This window comes from Danio rerio, chromosome 13 (assembly GCF_052040795.2).
Source record: "Danio rerio strain M-AB ecotype USA chromosome 13, GRCz13ab, whole genome shotgun sequence".
NCBI classification, from domain to species: Eukaryota; Metazoa; Chordata; class Actinopteri; order Cypriniformes; family Danionidae; genus Danio; species Danio rerio.
The window spans coordinates 32,605,142-32,619,422 of record NC_141033.1 but is presented as its reverse complement, the minus strand read 5'-3'; the positions used below and the strand labels follow the sequence as shown (position 1 = coordinate 32,619,422).

At 34.5% G+C, this 14,281-nt stretch overlaps 1 protein-coding gene across 1 annotated transcript in view; it reads right to left on the bottom strand.

The window, feature by feature from the left end:
* The window catches only part of spock2 (SPARC (osteonectin), cwcv and kazal like domains proteoglycan 2), a 78,553-nt gene extending 67,699 nt beyond the window's left edge, over positions 1-10,854 (bottom strand). Inside the window, exon 1 of the mRNA XM_087279499.1 lies at positions 10,588-10,854. Within this exon, the coding sequence (XP_087135625.1) occupies positions 10,588-10,776 (189 nt within the window). The 5' untranslated portion in view covers positions 10,777-10,854. The remainder of the gene's footprint in view (positions 1-10,587) is intronic.
* Positions 10,855-14,281: the final 3,427 nt, after the last annotated feature.

The window sequence follows — 14,281 nt, the reverse complement described above, 5'->3', positions numbered from 1 at the left end:
TAGTGGTGATATGGAGAACCCCACTCCCCCCTCATGGTTGTAAAGCGCTTTGAGTAAATGGCCAAATACAATAAATGTGTAATATAAATACACATTATATTACATTACAAAATATAGTTTGATTTCCACATGGGTGTACTAACCTGAAAAAAACTCAAATGATTGCTCAAGAGTAAAAGATCCAGTACATTTTGTCACCATAAGTACTTTAGTAATGCTGCATGAAAAAATCTAAATCAAGGGCTAGATCTTTCTGTTGTATAAAATAAAATTAAAAAATTAAAAAAACAATCTTTCTTGCCCATGTCCATTCAAAATGCTGACACTATGACAGTCCCATTGAGCTATTTAATTGCACAATATGAGACTCTGTATGTCTAAATATATAAAACAGTATGCAAGGGAAGGTAAGGAAAATTTATTTTGAAAAGAGTGAAAGTCACTATTGGTACTGTGAACAGCATAACAGCAGTGCCAAACTGCCGGCAGAAACACAGTATGTGCAATATTTGTTTTTAGGCTGGTTATACTGTGGTAAACAACACATAGAAGTGTTACATCATTGTGTCTATCCCAAGTCTGTGGAAGCATCTGGCCGATGTTTGTGGCAGGCTCTAGTTTGCCTTACTAAGAACGGTCTGACAACAGGTTCTGTCTTCAGATTCAGTGTTTGTGGTGGACAGGTGACTGCTTATCTGTTACTAAATTACTAAAGAAATCATAGTTAATGCAAACTGCTATGGCAAATTAGGTTAAACACAGAAAGATTCCTTAAGTCAGTAATGTTCAATCTTCTGGCATCAATAACACTCCCACCGACTCGAAGAAACCGACTGACAGCCCTGAAAGTGAGAGTGAGAGCAAACAATACGGCACAGGCAAGTGCTGCCTTTAAATGAGCAAATCTGACACTAGAAGCAGTCAATAAGGCATTCTCTGCTTGTGAAGGAAAGAAGTGAAGGACTCAGATGCTGGGGGATGTAGGGGGGCGACAGACTTGACAGTTTCTGTCCCCTCCATACCTTTGCAGAGCTTTCTAGGCTTAATCCTTCCTCATTACCGCTTGAGGCAAAATATACTTTAATAGGGTTTAGGGTTACATTTTTAAAAAAAGCATGTCTTATTTCAGGCCGATTTCAAATAGATGCTACCTTCATTAAGCATGAGCAGTTTTAGGAGGCGAAAATAACACTGTCAGGCTTGTATTTGTAATTGGACGCCAGAACAAGAGGCTTTTTATTTGGCGGTTTTGGTAGGTCAGCTTGATCTTCAGAGAACACAGTGTTTTGTATCCAGACTCCCAGGCAACAGCTGAAAGAGTGTTTGAGAGATGTAAGGTAGCACTCATTCCTTTGCACTTATTTGAAGGGAAAATACATTTTAAATGGGTCCTAAGACCCATTTTAATGTCTGGAACCAGACCGCAGCCCCTAAAAAAATTACCTTGGGTATGCCACACAGCACACCTGCACTCTCCAGATAAAAAGTCCAATTCAGTAAGAAAGGGCCAGACCCCAGGAGCGGAATGATGAAAGGCCAGTTTCTCTTCACTCAATTAAAGCCCACCTACACTCCTGGTCTACAGCCAAGACATGCTGCTGCAATGCCCTCGCTCGCTTTTGTCAACAGCCATCCTACCACACTCAATTTCCCCTTCCCCGCATCCCTGCGACCTCCTCCTCTGTACTATCCGGCCTGCTGAGCCTCTCAATTGGCTATATGCATGGCTACTTCCCTGTTGTTGATAAGCAGGCTCAGGAATTTCTGGTGAACTGCGAGCTGACTTCAAAATTCGTGTGATGTTCTGTACCTGATCCACACTCAATTTGAATTTCTGTACCACACGGAACCTGTAAGGGTAGTTTTAGGTTCTTAGTTCAAGAAATTAGACCTCTGGCATAGCAGGCAGAGAACTCATTTCACCCGAAACCATGTTCTTGGTTCAATTCTCACTGCAGTAGAAGTTCAGAAGTGACATAACATAGCCGACGTCAACCTCAAGTGCTACATTCAACAAAATCAACAACTAGTGGATAGAGGATGGAGTGATCAGAGCTACAGCATCTTTTCATTGTGTGTCGTGTTTTGAGATGACACTTTATAACTTTATTTAGTTATTTTGTCATTTAACACTGAAGTCTGAAAGCTCTGGGAATTGTAATGTTTGTCATTGTCACTGTTAAATTTGTTGCTTCTGTATTTCAATTTCTAAGAAGGACAAGGCAGGACACAAAAATCAGCTCAGCTGCTGTCCCATCACGTTGGTGAATCTAATAAACGGACTGTATTTCAAATATAAGTTATTAAACTGTTTTAAAAAATGAAAATTGTCATCATTTATTCACTAGGGTGTGACGAAACGCTTACTCCACGAGATGAGACGAGACTTTTACAGTATTTTTTAAAAATCTTCAATGCTGAACTATATGAATGGAATATCTCTTTTTCAACTGAAAAAAAAAATCACAAATGACAAAACTATTTAGGTTCTTTTTTTAAATCAACTTGTAATAAATGTTATTTTACTTGTATTTTAATTAATTAATTATGCCAATTGCCATCGGATTAAACATTTACTTTATTCTTATGAAAATACCTAAGATAACTGGAAGAACACATATAGACTATTTATTGTCGCAGGAGGTATTCAGCTGGGTGAAATTGAACTCCTTTTTTTGGGAGGTTGTGGGGTGGGCTTATTTGGGGCTAAGTAAATGATGTAGGTAAATGATGAGGTCATTTTCATTTTTGGGTTATCCATCCCTTTAAATCAGTCGTCTCAAACTCAACTCCTGGAGGGCCACAGCTCTGCATAGTTGAGCTCCAACCACTTCCAACTCACACCTGCTTAATAGTCTCTAGTAGTCTTGAACACCTTGATTATTGTGATCAGCTGTGTTTGATTAGGGTTGGAACAAAACTGTGCAGAGCTGCGGCCCTCCAGGAACCGAGTTTGAGAACTATTCTTTATATGTACTCCAAAAAACTGGAGATACCATCAAATCAACAAGTGACGTGTCACTGGATGTTTTCCATCGGGATTATAATACTGCATAAGTTCCTGCATATGGTCAAGCTGGGGCTATGAGTGACAAACAGATGTGGGTAAACATGCATTGACTGTGCTCCAAAAACAAGTAGAATGCATTTTAGCGCACTGACTGCTGATATATCATGGAAAAGAGATCTTAATGGGGTATTTGGGTGTATCATCTTAAACCGCATTATCCGTAATTATGGACCATATGCTACGCTGCTCTGGCAGTTGCGAGGACATTCCCACCTCCGCAAGCATGTGACTAGAATCTTGATGGACCGAAGCTGTGACAGGCCAGCGCTGAGGCTTTCTGCACATCCAGTCGGCTTGTCAGATGAGATCACTCCGTTCTTCTGACAGCCAAATATCGATGCATTTGCATACTGCCAGGTTATTTTAAACTACGTTCATCAGTGACAAACACAAACTTGCTGAGCTGTGCCAAACAAAGCCCTCTGTGCAAAAAAAAAAAGACTAACGCATTCAATATTTAAGTCGCAGTTGAGAATGTCATAAATTAAGAAGCATCTGAAGCAATCACAATGAGCAGGCTTCCTCCATCCACCCTAAATGGAAAAAAGGATGCATTTTAAATGGAATGCCATTGAATGGTTAAAGGAAGACCATTTTCAGTGTATGCTTGAAACATTTTCGCCTCATTAAAAATGTAGTGGCGGAATAACAGGTGCAAGCCGACACAGCGTTCCAAAGCTGAGGGAAAGCACTGATTTTTAATGAGCTTCTTCTACATTGAGAAGAAGGGGGGCAGTGAGGGTTTGCCATCCACCAGAGGATTAGGCAGAATTGCTGGTTGTTTACTTTCAGTGGAATAGATATAACAGATATACTAATGGATTTTCTCTTTAACAGCCAGGTAGGGTGTGGGCTGCAATCAGACAGATTAACTCCAGCAGCTCTAATAGTTTTTTATTTTATTATTTTGCAGATAATGAACGTGAACATTCCAATAGGTTTATTAAGAGAAAATGTCTACTCTAGTGGGGAAATGTGCACCAAATTGATTCATTCAATCATATTTTTTTATTCCCTTGAATAATTGTTTGATCATATCTCATTTATATGCATGGTACAATGCTGGATAGATCTGATATATAGCTCACTTCAAAAATTAATGTCGCAAAGGCAATCGTGAATATAATTGTAACCAACAGGGATTTGTCATATTAAACGGCCCGGTCTATTACAATCTTGCAGTATATTTGGTCTTAAATACTGACCATGAAATAAGATTTAATTTTCCACTTCTATGGAAGCAGATAAGAAAGCATGGCAAATGTAGTTCAGAGTCTGCTCTATAAATCCAGCTGATCAAAATGTAAAGCAATCTTATTTATTACTAAAAAAACATGACCCAATAAAAAAATTCACCAAAATGTTAAAAAAAAAATAACAAAAAACTACAACAATATTTATTCTAAACAAGACAAACAATCTCAAAGATTTTATGTGGAAGAATTTTTTTAATGTACTTCTACAATATGCTAAAATGAGACCCTGGCATACCTTACTTGTATTCCCAGATAGGGCCAAATTATAAAGTGCTGTATGCCCTGACTGTTTTCAGAGTAATATCTAAAGCCACTTTTTAGATTTAGACTATTTAGATTAGATTCAGACTGTCTGACAAATCTTAGTGCCGTCATACAATTCTAGATATCATTTATGACCCTGGACCACAAAACGTGTCAATCATAAATGTCTGTTTTTATTGAGATTTTATAATCATGATTTATACCCCATAAAACTGAATAAATACAATTTTAATTGATTTATGGTTTGTTAGAATAAGAATCTCAGAGCTTAAAAATGTGGTCCAATACTTACAGTAGCATTGCACATTACGAATCAAACATTTTGAAATATTTTTAGAAATTACAAAAGATCTTGAACATGAATATTGAAGAACATGATCTTTACTTAACCTTCTCATGGTTTTGGGCATAAAAAATTACATTTGACTCATTCATTGTATTTTTGACATACAGTTGTTGTTTTTTCTTTTTCAAATATTTCAGACAGAGCAAGGAATTTTTCACAGTATTTCATATACTGTAATATTTTTTTCTTCTGGAGAAAGTCTTATTTGTTTTATTTCAGCTAGAATAAAAGCAGTTTAGTTTTTTTTTAACCGTTTTTCAAAACCAAAAAAAAACAAAAAACATTTTTTTTAAAACCCAAGGTCAGTATAATTAGCCCCCTTAAGCAATTTTTTTGACTCTATAAAGAACAAACCACTGTTATACAATGACTTGCCTAGTTACCCTAATTAACCTAGTTAAGTCTTTAAATTGCACTGAGCTAAATACTAGTATCTTGAAAAATATCTAGTCAAATATTATTTACTGTCATCATGGCAAAGATAAAAAAAAAATCAGTTATTAGAAATTGGTTATTAAAACAGAAATGTGTTGAAAACAATACATTCTATTAAATAGAAATTGGGGAGAAAAATATACAGCGGGCTAATAATTCAGGTGGGCTAATAATTTTGACTTTAACTGTATACCTGCGATACAGAGTGGTTTTGTGGTCCAAGATCGCATATCTCAAATTATATTATAAATTTGACATAAGAAAGTTAATAAAATTGTATATGAGAACAGGCCCCAGGACAGTTCGTCTAAATATGTAAGTGTGTGGGATTGTCTTAATGTCTATGTTTCCTCTCCACAACAAGAAGAAAGCGGTTTTAATACTTGTCCATATAATAGTTTAGATTTAAAAAGCTCCTCTAAGAATCGTATCATAAAATATGTTCTTGAGGTTGGTTTGTTGAAAAAAAAAACCTGAAACACATTTTTAGACATGGTGTTTTTGTATTATTAATCATGACTTTTTATCCAAATGGTGCACTTTTGTGATTTTACTGAATAAGCAGTCGCGTAAAAGACAAAAAATTCTGCAGAAAAAAAATAATTATCATAATAAAATGTTTTTCACCAAACCCTTTTTTATATCACCAGAACACTTAGAAAAATGTTATATTATTTGTGGCTTTCATATATCAGTTTAATGCTGGTTGCTTTTCTCTATGGTTGAGAAAATACAGGGTTTTTTTTATTACTATTTCTCCTTTTGTGTTCTGAAAACAAAAGGTGTAAAAGTGATTTTCATTTTGTGTGCACTTTCCCTTTTGAATTAGAGGGTCTGACAGTATCTTGACAGTACAAACTATTTTCTATATGTATTTATTGACATTTAAATATGAAAGTAATAAATAATACTCAAATAAACACCTTCCATCAGAATAATATTCAATTCAATTCAATTCAGCTTTATTTGTATAGCGCTTTTACAATGTAGATTGTGTCAAAGCAGCTTCACATAAATGGTCATAGTAACTGGAACAGTGTGGTTCAGGTTTTAGTGTTTAAGTTCAGTTTAGTTCATAAGTTATTTAGTTCATAAGTTCAGTTTAGTTCATAATAATATGAAAGATGTTAGACTTTTAATTGTTAAATGTGATTTCCTTTGCATTAATCACTAATTAATAAAGTGATCAGACATCAGAAAAATTAGTTTTCAAACTCTTTACAATGATCTTACACTATCCAAACACATAAAAATGGCAGAATCAAGCAAGAATGGAATGCACAATCATTTATGAAATATTAATATCGAATTACACAGCCCTATATGTGCATCAGCGTGTGTTCATGAGCCTTTCATGTTCTGCTGCTTTCATCCGTGTTCGCTTGAGTTATATCATTATTCTGCTCTGAGAACCTCAAAGGACTTTGAAAGCCAACATCAATTTGGATTATTTGCCTTTGTCACAAGCAACACTTTAAAGATGAAATAAGCTGCGTTCGGAGAGATTAATTTTCAGAGTCTACATCAGTTCCATCTCTGTCTGTGATCAGAGATAACAGGTGACTGTTAAAAAGCTGCTGAACTGTGTCAGAGGGCCTGTTGCCGTCTCTGATGTGAATTCTTGCAATATCAGAAATTTGCAAGAAATAATGGGAAATGTGAAACCATTATTAAAGGGATTTGGCCATTGAGTCTAATGATTTCTGTTTTGTTTTGACAGGAGAGATGGTGGCGATGGCCGCTTTGTGGGCATTTAAATCAATATCCAATTACAATACAAATTATGTTAATCCATGAAGTGTGTGAAGGTTGGAATGGCCATGTCAGTTATTTAAAATACATTTTTTACATTTGCTCTGATTCATTTTCTTCATTTTTTTCCTGATGTTTTCTTTATTTTGCTGCTGTTAGTACATGATAGAAAAGGTCTATTTATTAGTATTTTGGGGGGAAAAAATATGTTCGTAAATAATGTTAAAATAAAATGTAAAAATGTGCACAAAACTTGTATATAATTTGACAAAAAGTAATAAATAAAAAAGTTATATTAAATATATAGTTATATAGTTATATATATTGTTATAGTTATATATATATATATATATATATATATATATATATATATATATATATATATATTGTATATGTATGTCTGTATGTAGGGCTTCTTGATATTGGAAAAAAAACCTGATATTGCGATAGTTTAGTTTTCTGATATAATTATTGCAATATTAATAAAATTTCACCAGATGGTTTTAGTCGATATATGTAAAGTTTTTCTGGGTAGTCCAAAATTGTGTAGGTACAAAAATTAAATAAGCAAAAAATGCCTTTCAATAGGGAAATAAGTTGAATAACCATTTTTAAATAATTTATAGTTATAGATTGCTAAGGATGATTTTGTAAAGAAGTGCATAAAATATAATAAACAATCTACAAATATAGAAAAGTTTATTAAAGAAAAAGATACAAATTGAATAAAAATCGTTTTATTGTTTTCCGAGAAGTCTAACAGTATTCAGATGAGCAATAATTAAATAATCAAATGTAAAATAATCCTACATACTCTTAGTTTTATAAACAATTCAATAAAATACATCATTATTAATTCATCAAAGTTACAAATGGTACAATTTCATAACCCTCACACAGTCACGGGCCTCAAAAAACACTTGTAAAATGATAAACTATAATCCAGACTCAAAATTGCGTATACTCACAATGTGACTATTGCGAATGATCACATAGCGATATCAATGCTGAAACGATTTATTGTGCAGCCCTTTTCGATATATCTAAATTCTTAAATCAAGGAACATGTTCTAGACAAGCAAAAATATTGTTTTGTTTTCAAAAATAATAGGTCAAAATTAAGTCTTATTTCCTTAAAACAAGATAAATGATCTGCCAGTGAGGTGGGTAAAATAATATCTGAGGGAAATAGGATTTACTAATTGTTTTAAGGTAAGGGGTTGTAAAATATTTTTTTTGGGCTGAATTTAAACAAAAAAGAAATAAGTTGAACAATATTAAATTTAATTTGTTAGTTTAAACTTTGCTCAAATAAATTGTCTACAACCACTTACCCTAAAAAACTTTAAATATTAGTTTTTTCTCAGATATTATTTTACCCACCCCACTGGTAGATTACAAATTTGCAAAAATATATATTTTTTGTGTTGTTTTCAGTTTGAAATGTATTTTTGGACAAGGAACGTGATTAAAAAATGTAAGTAAGAGAGGCATTTTCTGCAGTGCACGTGTAAAACAACACTGTCTTCATTGTAAAAAACAATTAAATACAATTAATCTTTTTTACACTTTTAAACGTCATAATTTCCTTTGCCCAAATGTTTTAAACTATGTTGAAATGCTTTCAGTCACAGGCCAGAAAAACACATGATACTTTTACTCTATTAAGGTTAAACTTAGCACTGTGGTTAAACTGTGGCTCCTGGTCAACTATAATTCAATCTTAACATTGCAGATCCTGCTGTGATTATTGCAAATATGTATATTGCAATTTATGCAAAAATAATAAATACGCTGTGTAATATGTGTACTTGTAAATAACTTTACTTTATTTCTTTTGCACTGTCAAATTATTATACTCTGATTAAAGTATTGCATTTTTTAGTTTTACTGGAAAAATCCACAGTAGGTTTATGCTGTGTCTTCTTGGGTGTCCTACATCTGTCAAATTCCATATGATAAACATAAATCTGTTTTTTAAAGACTCTATTCTCTATTAATCATTCACAAGAAGTTCCTCCTCATCTGTGCAGTGACATGACAACCCAAACAAAACAGCAGACAAGCATGTCATGGACCAGTGCTATTCAGTGTTAGTGAAGTGTGTCACAACATACAGTTCAAGAAACAACAGCGGGAACCGGCTGCTTTTTAATTAGCCACTCCAGTCAGAGAAAGCGAAAGGGATGAGATTCTTTTCCTTAGCTGCCTCCACCAAAACATCCTCATTTGTTGGACAAGCATCGCTCCTCTGCTATTCATATGTGTGAGATGGTGTGATCAATAGCCATTGATCGGAGAATACAGAGTCTGCTGCAAGGCCTAGTTTTGAATGTAAGCCACTGATGTAGAAAATGCTGTGTCCATCTATTTATAATCCCGGTCTAATTCGCACATAATCTTTTCATTCCCACATTTTGATAAATTCCTGGTTCTCTTAGATGTGTGCTTCCACATAATCATTTAAGGAGTTATTCACTTAATCCAGTTCTAGAAGGGTAAAAATAGCTGCCGGCCAGACACTGATGGAGATAAATCACAGTTTCTATAGGACGGTTTAATGTTTCAGTTGGAGCAGCAAAACTCAAGAAGAAACCTAGTTCAGTTTTCCGACATCTCCGAATAAAAACAAAGCCCTGACGTTAATCATTACCCTTAATTTTGAGAGTGTTGACATTCATTACAATTATTGATTTCTGACCAATGATCAAATAGGATATTCTTCCCTACAATGCACTCCCGTAGAAAGATTGTACACTCTACTTATTTAAAACAATGCTGGTTCGATCTCAATCACTGAGTTATTTTTTAAAGGTAAATTGAAATACATTTTTATAACCAAACTGTGTATATTCATAAAGAAACATAATTAAATTGAGGATTAAATTACATACCTGTAAATAAAAAAACAGGCATCTGAGAGATTAACAAATCTATTTCTCGACACCAGTGAAGTCTTAATTAATTATTAAAGTTGCCTATTATTTCATCACATTAACCAGCTGGGCGATGAATGACAATCTAATGCAATCTGCTTTGTTCTGTAATCAAACCTATATTGTCAATTAAACAAATAACAACAGATGGTACATTGTTACCAAGTGGGCTATATTAAGGGTTTGACTAAAGATCTGAGCATCTTCAGAGCATTTCAGCTATATGCAAAATAGCTACCCTACATCTGAACATTTTTCTAAAGTCAAATATCGTCTAGAACATTTTATAAATCGAAATATTTTTACATGAATTAAACAGTTCAACCTATTACATCAAGAAGAACTGTTTATCATCTTAACGCAACTGCATGCTTTCAAAAGAAAGACTGATTTCTTGGGGAATTCTGAAGGACAAATAGTGTCTCAGGAATAAGTCTGCCCGCTATTGCCATTGCAAACAAACCTAAGCGATCGTTATTGCTACGATCCAAAGCACTGTCATGTATTGTAGTCTTAAAGACAACTCACATCTCTGAAGCGGTTCCAGTGCTTGATCTTGCGACTGTACTGGGAAATGGTGGACAGCCACTGCTCATCTTCCATGAAATTCCCCGTTTTCTCCGCTTCTTTCCCGCTCTTAACGTCCACCTGCATGGCCACACGCACGAGCATCAGCAGCGGGACGAGAACACATCCCGGATTATTCATCCACACCATTATTCCGCGGGTCCGGTGACTCGATTCCTCTGCTTTAAAATGCGAGAGACGGATGATGCTGAGACTACAGTGAAGTGTGACCTGATTACAGGATGCGTCTTCCCTCTGTAGAGGGAGAGAGAGAGAGAGAGAGAGAGAGAGAGAGAGAGAGAGAGAGAGAGGCGATGAAGACGCTGAGAGCTGCTGCTGCTATCAGGTTTGTCAGCGAGTGCGCGCTCAGAATTTCATTAAATTATTTTACAGCCACATTATGGGATCATTGGGGGTGTCAGTATACCCATCATCTCTGGGAACAGGAAATATACCACACTTTTACCTGTCATGTTTTAAAAATTAAATAAATAATATGCACTTCTACTTAGTGTTTTTAAAAACAAATTTAATCTACCTTATTCCCCTTGCATGGGACAATAACCTGTTGCGAGGTTTTAAGGAAAAGTCAAGGTTTTAAAACCGCAAACATTTTCTGTTATACCGTTCAGCAAGTTTTTAAATGTTTTTTTTAAATGTTGTAAATTTAGAAACTAATGAAGAGAGCAGAAGTCAATGATTAATTTAAATTATTTAGCCTGCCATGTTTACGGTTCAAAAATATTTTAAATGCTTCCTAAAAAATATATTGTGTTTAATTGGGGAAAAGTTGTTGTTTTTCACCCAGACATTTAAAAAGAATATATTTTAGGGTAGTAATCACAATATCTTGAATCTGTGATATTTTTTTTCAAGGGTAGGCCTATCATTCCGTCAGAAATTTATACCGGCCCATGCCTATTCCTCATGAAAAATTATCTCTGTGTAAATAACCATACCATAGAAAGGGCTTGAATTAATCTGTGTGTTATTACCACAAGTGATACAGAATATACTGTATCTTAAACTGTAGTACACATTTATTAATATACAAAACATTACAATACACCATTACATATTATATGTAATGTTACATACATACATTACACCTTAAAAAAAAAAAAATATATATATATATATATATATATATATATATATATATATATAGAGAGAGAGAGAGAGAGAGAGAGAGAGAGAGAGAGAGAGAGAGAGAGAGAAAACTAAAGAATACTGCATTTTTTATCAATACACAATAGTTACTATATACTAATGCATTCGATAACAATGTGTATAGTGTATATTGTAAATAATATCTTAATAAACACTAGTACTTACCAGTGTTGGGGTAATGTCTACAAGAAATGCATGTTAGGCCTGTAATAATATTATAATAATACGAGTAAAGCAACGGGCGACGCAGTGGTGCAGTAGGTAGTGCTGTCGCCTCACAGCAAGAAGGTCGCTGGTTTGAGCCCGGGCTGGGGTCAGTTGGCGTTTCTGTATGGAGTTGGCATGTTCTCCCTGTGTTCACGTGGGTTTCCTCCGGGTGCTCCGGTTTCCCCCACAGTCCAAAGACATGCGGTACAGGTGAATTGGGTAGGCTAAATTGTCTGTAGTAATATGAAAGTGGATGAGTGTGTATGGATGTTTCCCAGAGATGGGTTGCAGCTGAAAGGGCATCTGCTGCGTAAAACATGTGCTTGATAAGCTGGCGGTTCATTCCGCTGTGGAGACCCTGGATTAATAGGGACTAAGCCGAAAAGAAAACGAATGAATGAATGAATGAATGAGTAAAGAAACGTATTACTTAAAAAAAAAAAAAAAACAAGTTATAATATTTAAGAACGGTTTATTTTTTGAAAATGTAATGCAAGTTACTTTTTAGTTTAATTAATTAGCTTTTAAAAAAATGTTGAATAAAAATAATCACAATGAATTAATCAGTCAATGAGAGAATGTGTTCAATATTTTGAACGCATCGAAGAAAAAAAAAAGGGGGCTTGTGTAAAGGGGGTTAGTCAGTATGTAAAGCTCTGAGCTCAGGAAGTTCTCAGATAAAATATATTTTTATGTGTTTTTAAAAGTAAATGTAGGTGTTGGTCATACAGTGTGTTTTTAATTGCTCCTCTATAAATAAAGGAAAGAAACAAGTTCTGAAAGAGATCGAGCCTCAACCAGGGAGTAAGAAGTAACTCAAAGGCAACTCAAAATTGATAGAACGCATTACTTACCATAAAAAGTAATGCAACTAGTTACATTTTAGTGAGTACGGTACCTCAATATTGTAATGCATTACCTTCAAAAGTAACGTTCCCCAACAACGGTACTATAAACTACTATAGAGTTTTTAATTAAAAATGAGGTGTAAATATAGTGTAATTATTAAAAAATGCTTTTGAAATTATAATGGTAAATACTATTAGTAGATACTAAATTACCATAATATTTAAAATGTTTTAAATAAATAAAAATGTTTGTAATAGATCTGATATGGAAGACAATGACAAACAAAGTTGTTTTTACAGTTTTTGACATACAAACTTGTTCTTGGAGCTTCGTGGGATTACAGTTGAACCACAGAAGTCACATGTAATGTGTTGACAATATTTTTGATTCCCTTTCTGCACTTGTCTCGGAACAGTTGCTGTATATGGAGGATGAGGGAGCTCTCAGATGTCATCTAAAATTTGCATTGTGAACATGAACAAAGGTTCTATGGGATTATAAAGACTTGATGGTGAGTAATTAATAACAGAATCAACATTTTTGGGTGAACTAGTTATTCAAGCCTTGCTGCTGTCATTGATTTGGAGCCTAAGTCAGGGTTGGGCACAAAACCACACCACAACTCTTAGCATTAAAAAAACAAATAAAACAAACATATTAAGAAAATAAACACCTGAATATGCATATTGTGTGTATTCGTTTGTGTATCTTCATTTGCAGAAAATCATTTGCAGGACCTTCATTTATAACAAGCCTTCTGTTTCATTAGGTGTTCAGTGTGCACAAGGGATAGTCTTATTATTTCTTTGCTAATGGCAGAATAGTAAGTATTGTAATCAGTTTCCCTAACACAACCAGTTCCCATTAATGAGGACCATGAGTAGTTGTTTGGATTGAAACCATTTATGAGTGTGTATTAAGATATTTAATACAGCTTAGGTTTGATAATGTGAACCATACAGAAAGAAAACAGGCAATAATGTTTTATCTGAACAAAACTGTAGGCGCGCAGATAGAAACATGCACCCTGATATTGACACCAAAACGATGCGCCATACAAAGCAATGATTGACAGGACAATTGACAAAACTCACATGACATTGTTTATCGGTGTGTGAATATGTCAGCCTATAGTGTAACTCAATGCTGAAATCCCCCCAGGGGGTTTCAAATGGTCATTTTGACCATAGCTATGGCTGTCACTCGCTGTAGTTTCATACATATGTGCCAGAATGCGACACCTGATTCATATGAAAGAACATATGCTGCAGGCAAGCAACGCAAATCTCAACATACCTGACATACAACATGCAGTCTACTAAAGCCGAACGCAAACAGATGTAAACCACACAAAGGAACCAGTTTTAAATAATAAAAGATTTCTTTCTCAGAACGTTGGCATTCGTGCATTTGGCAGGCAATTATATGC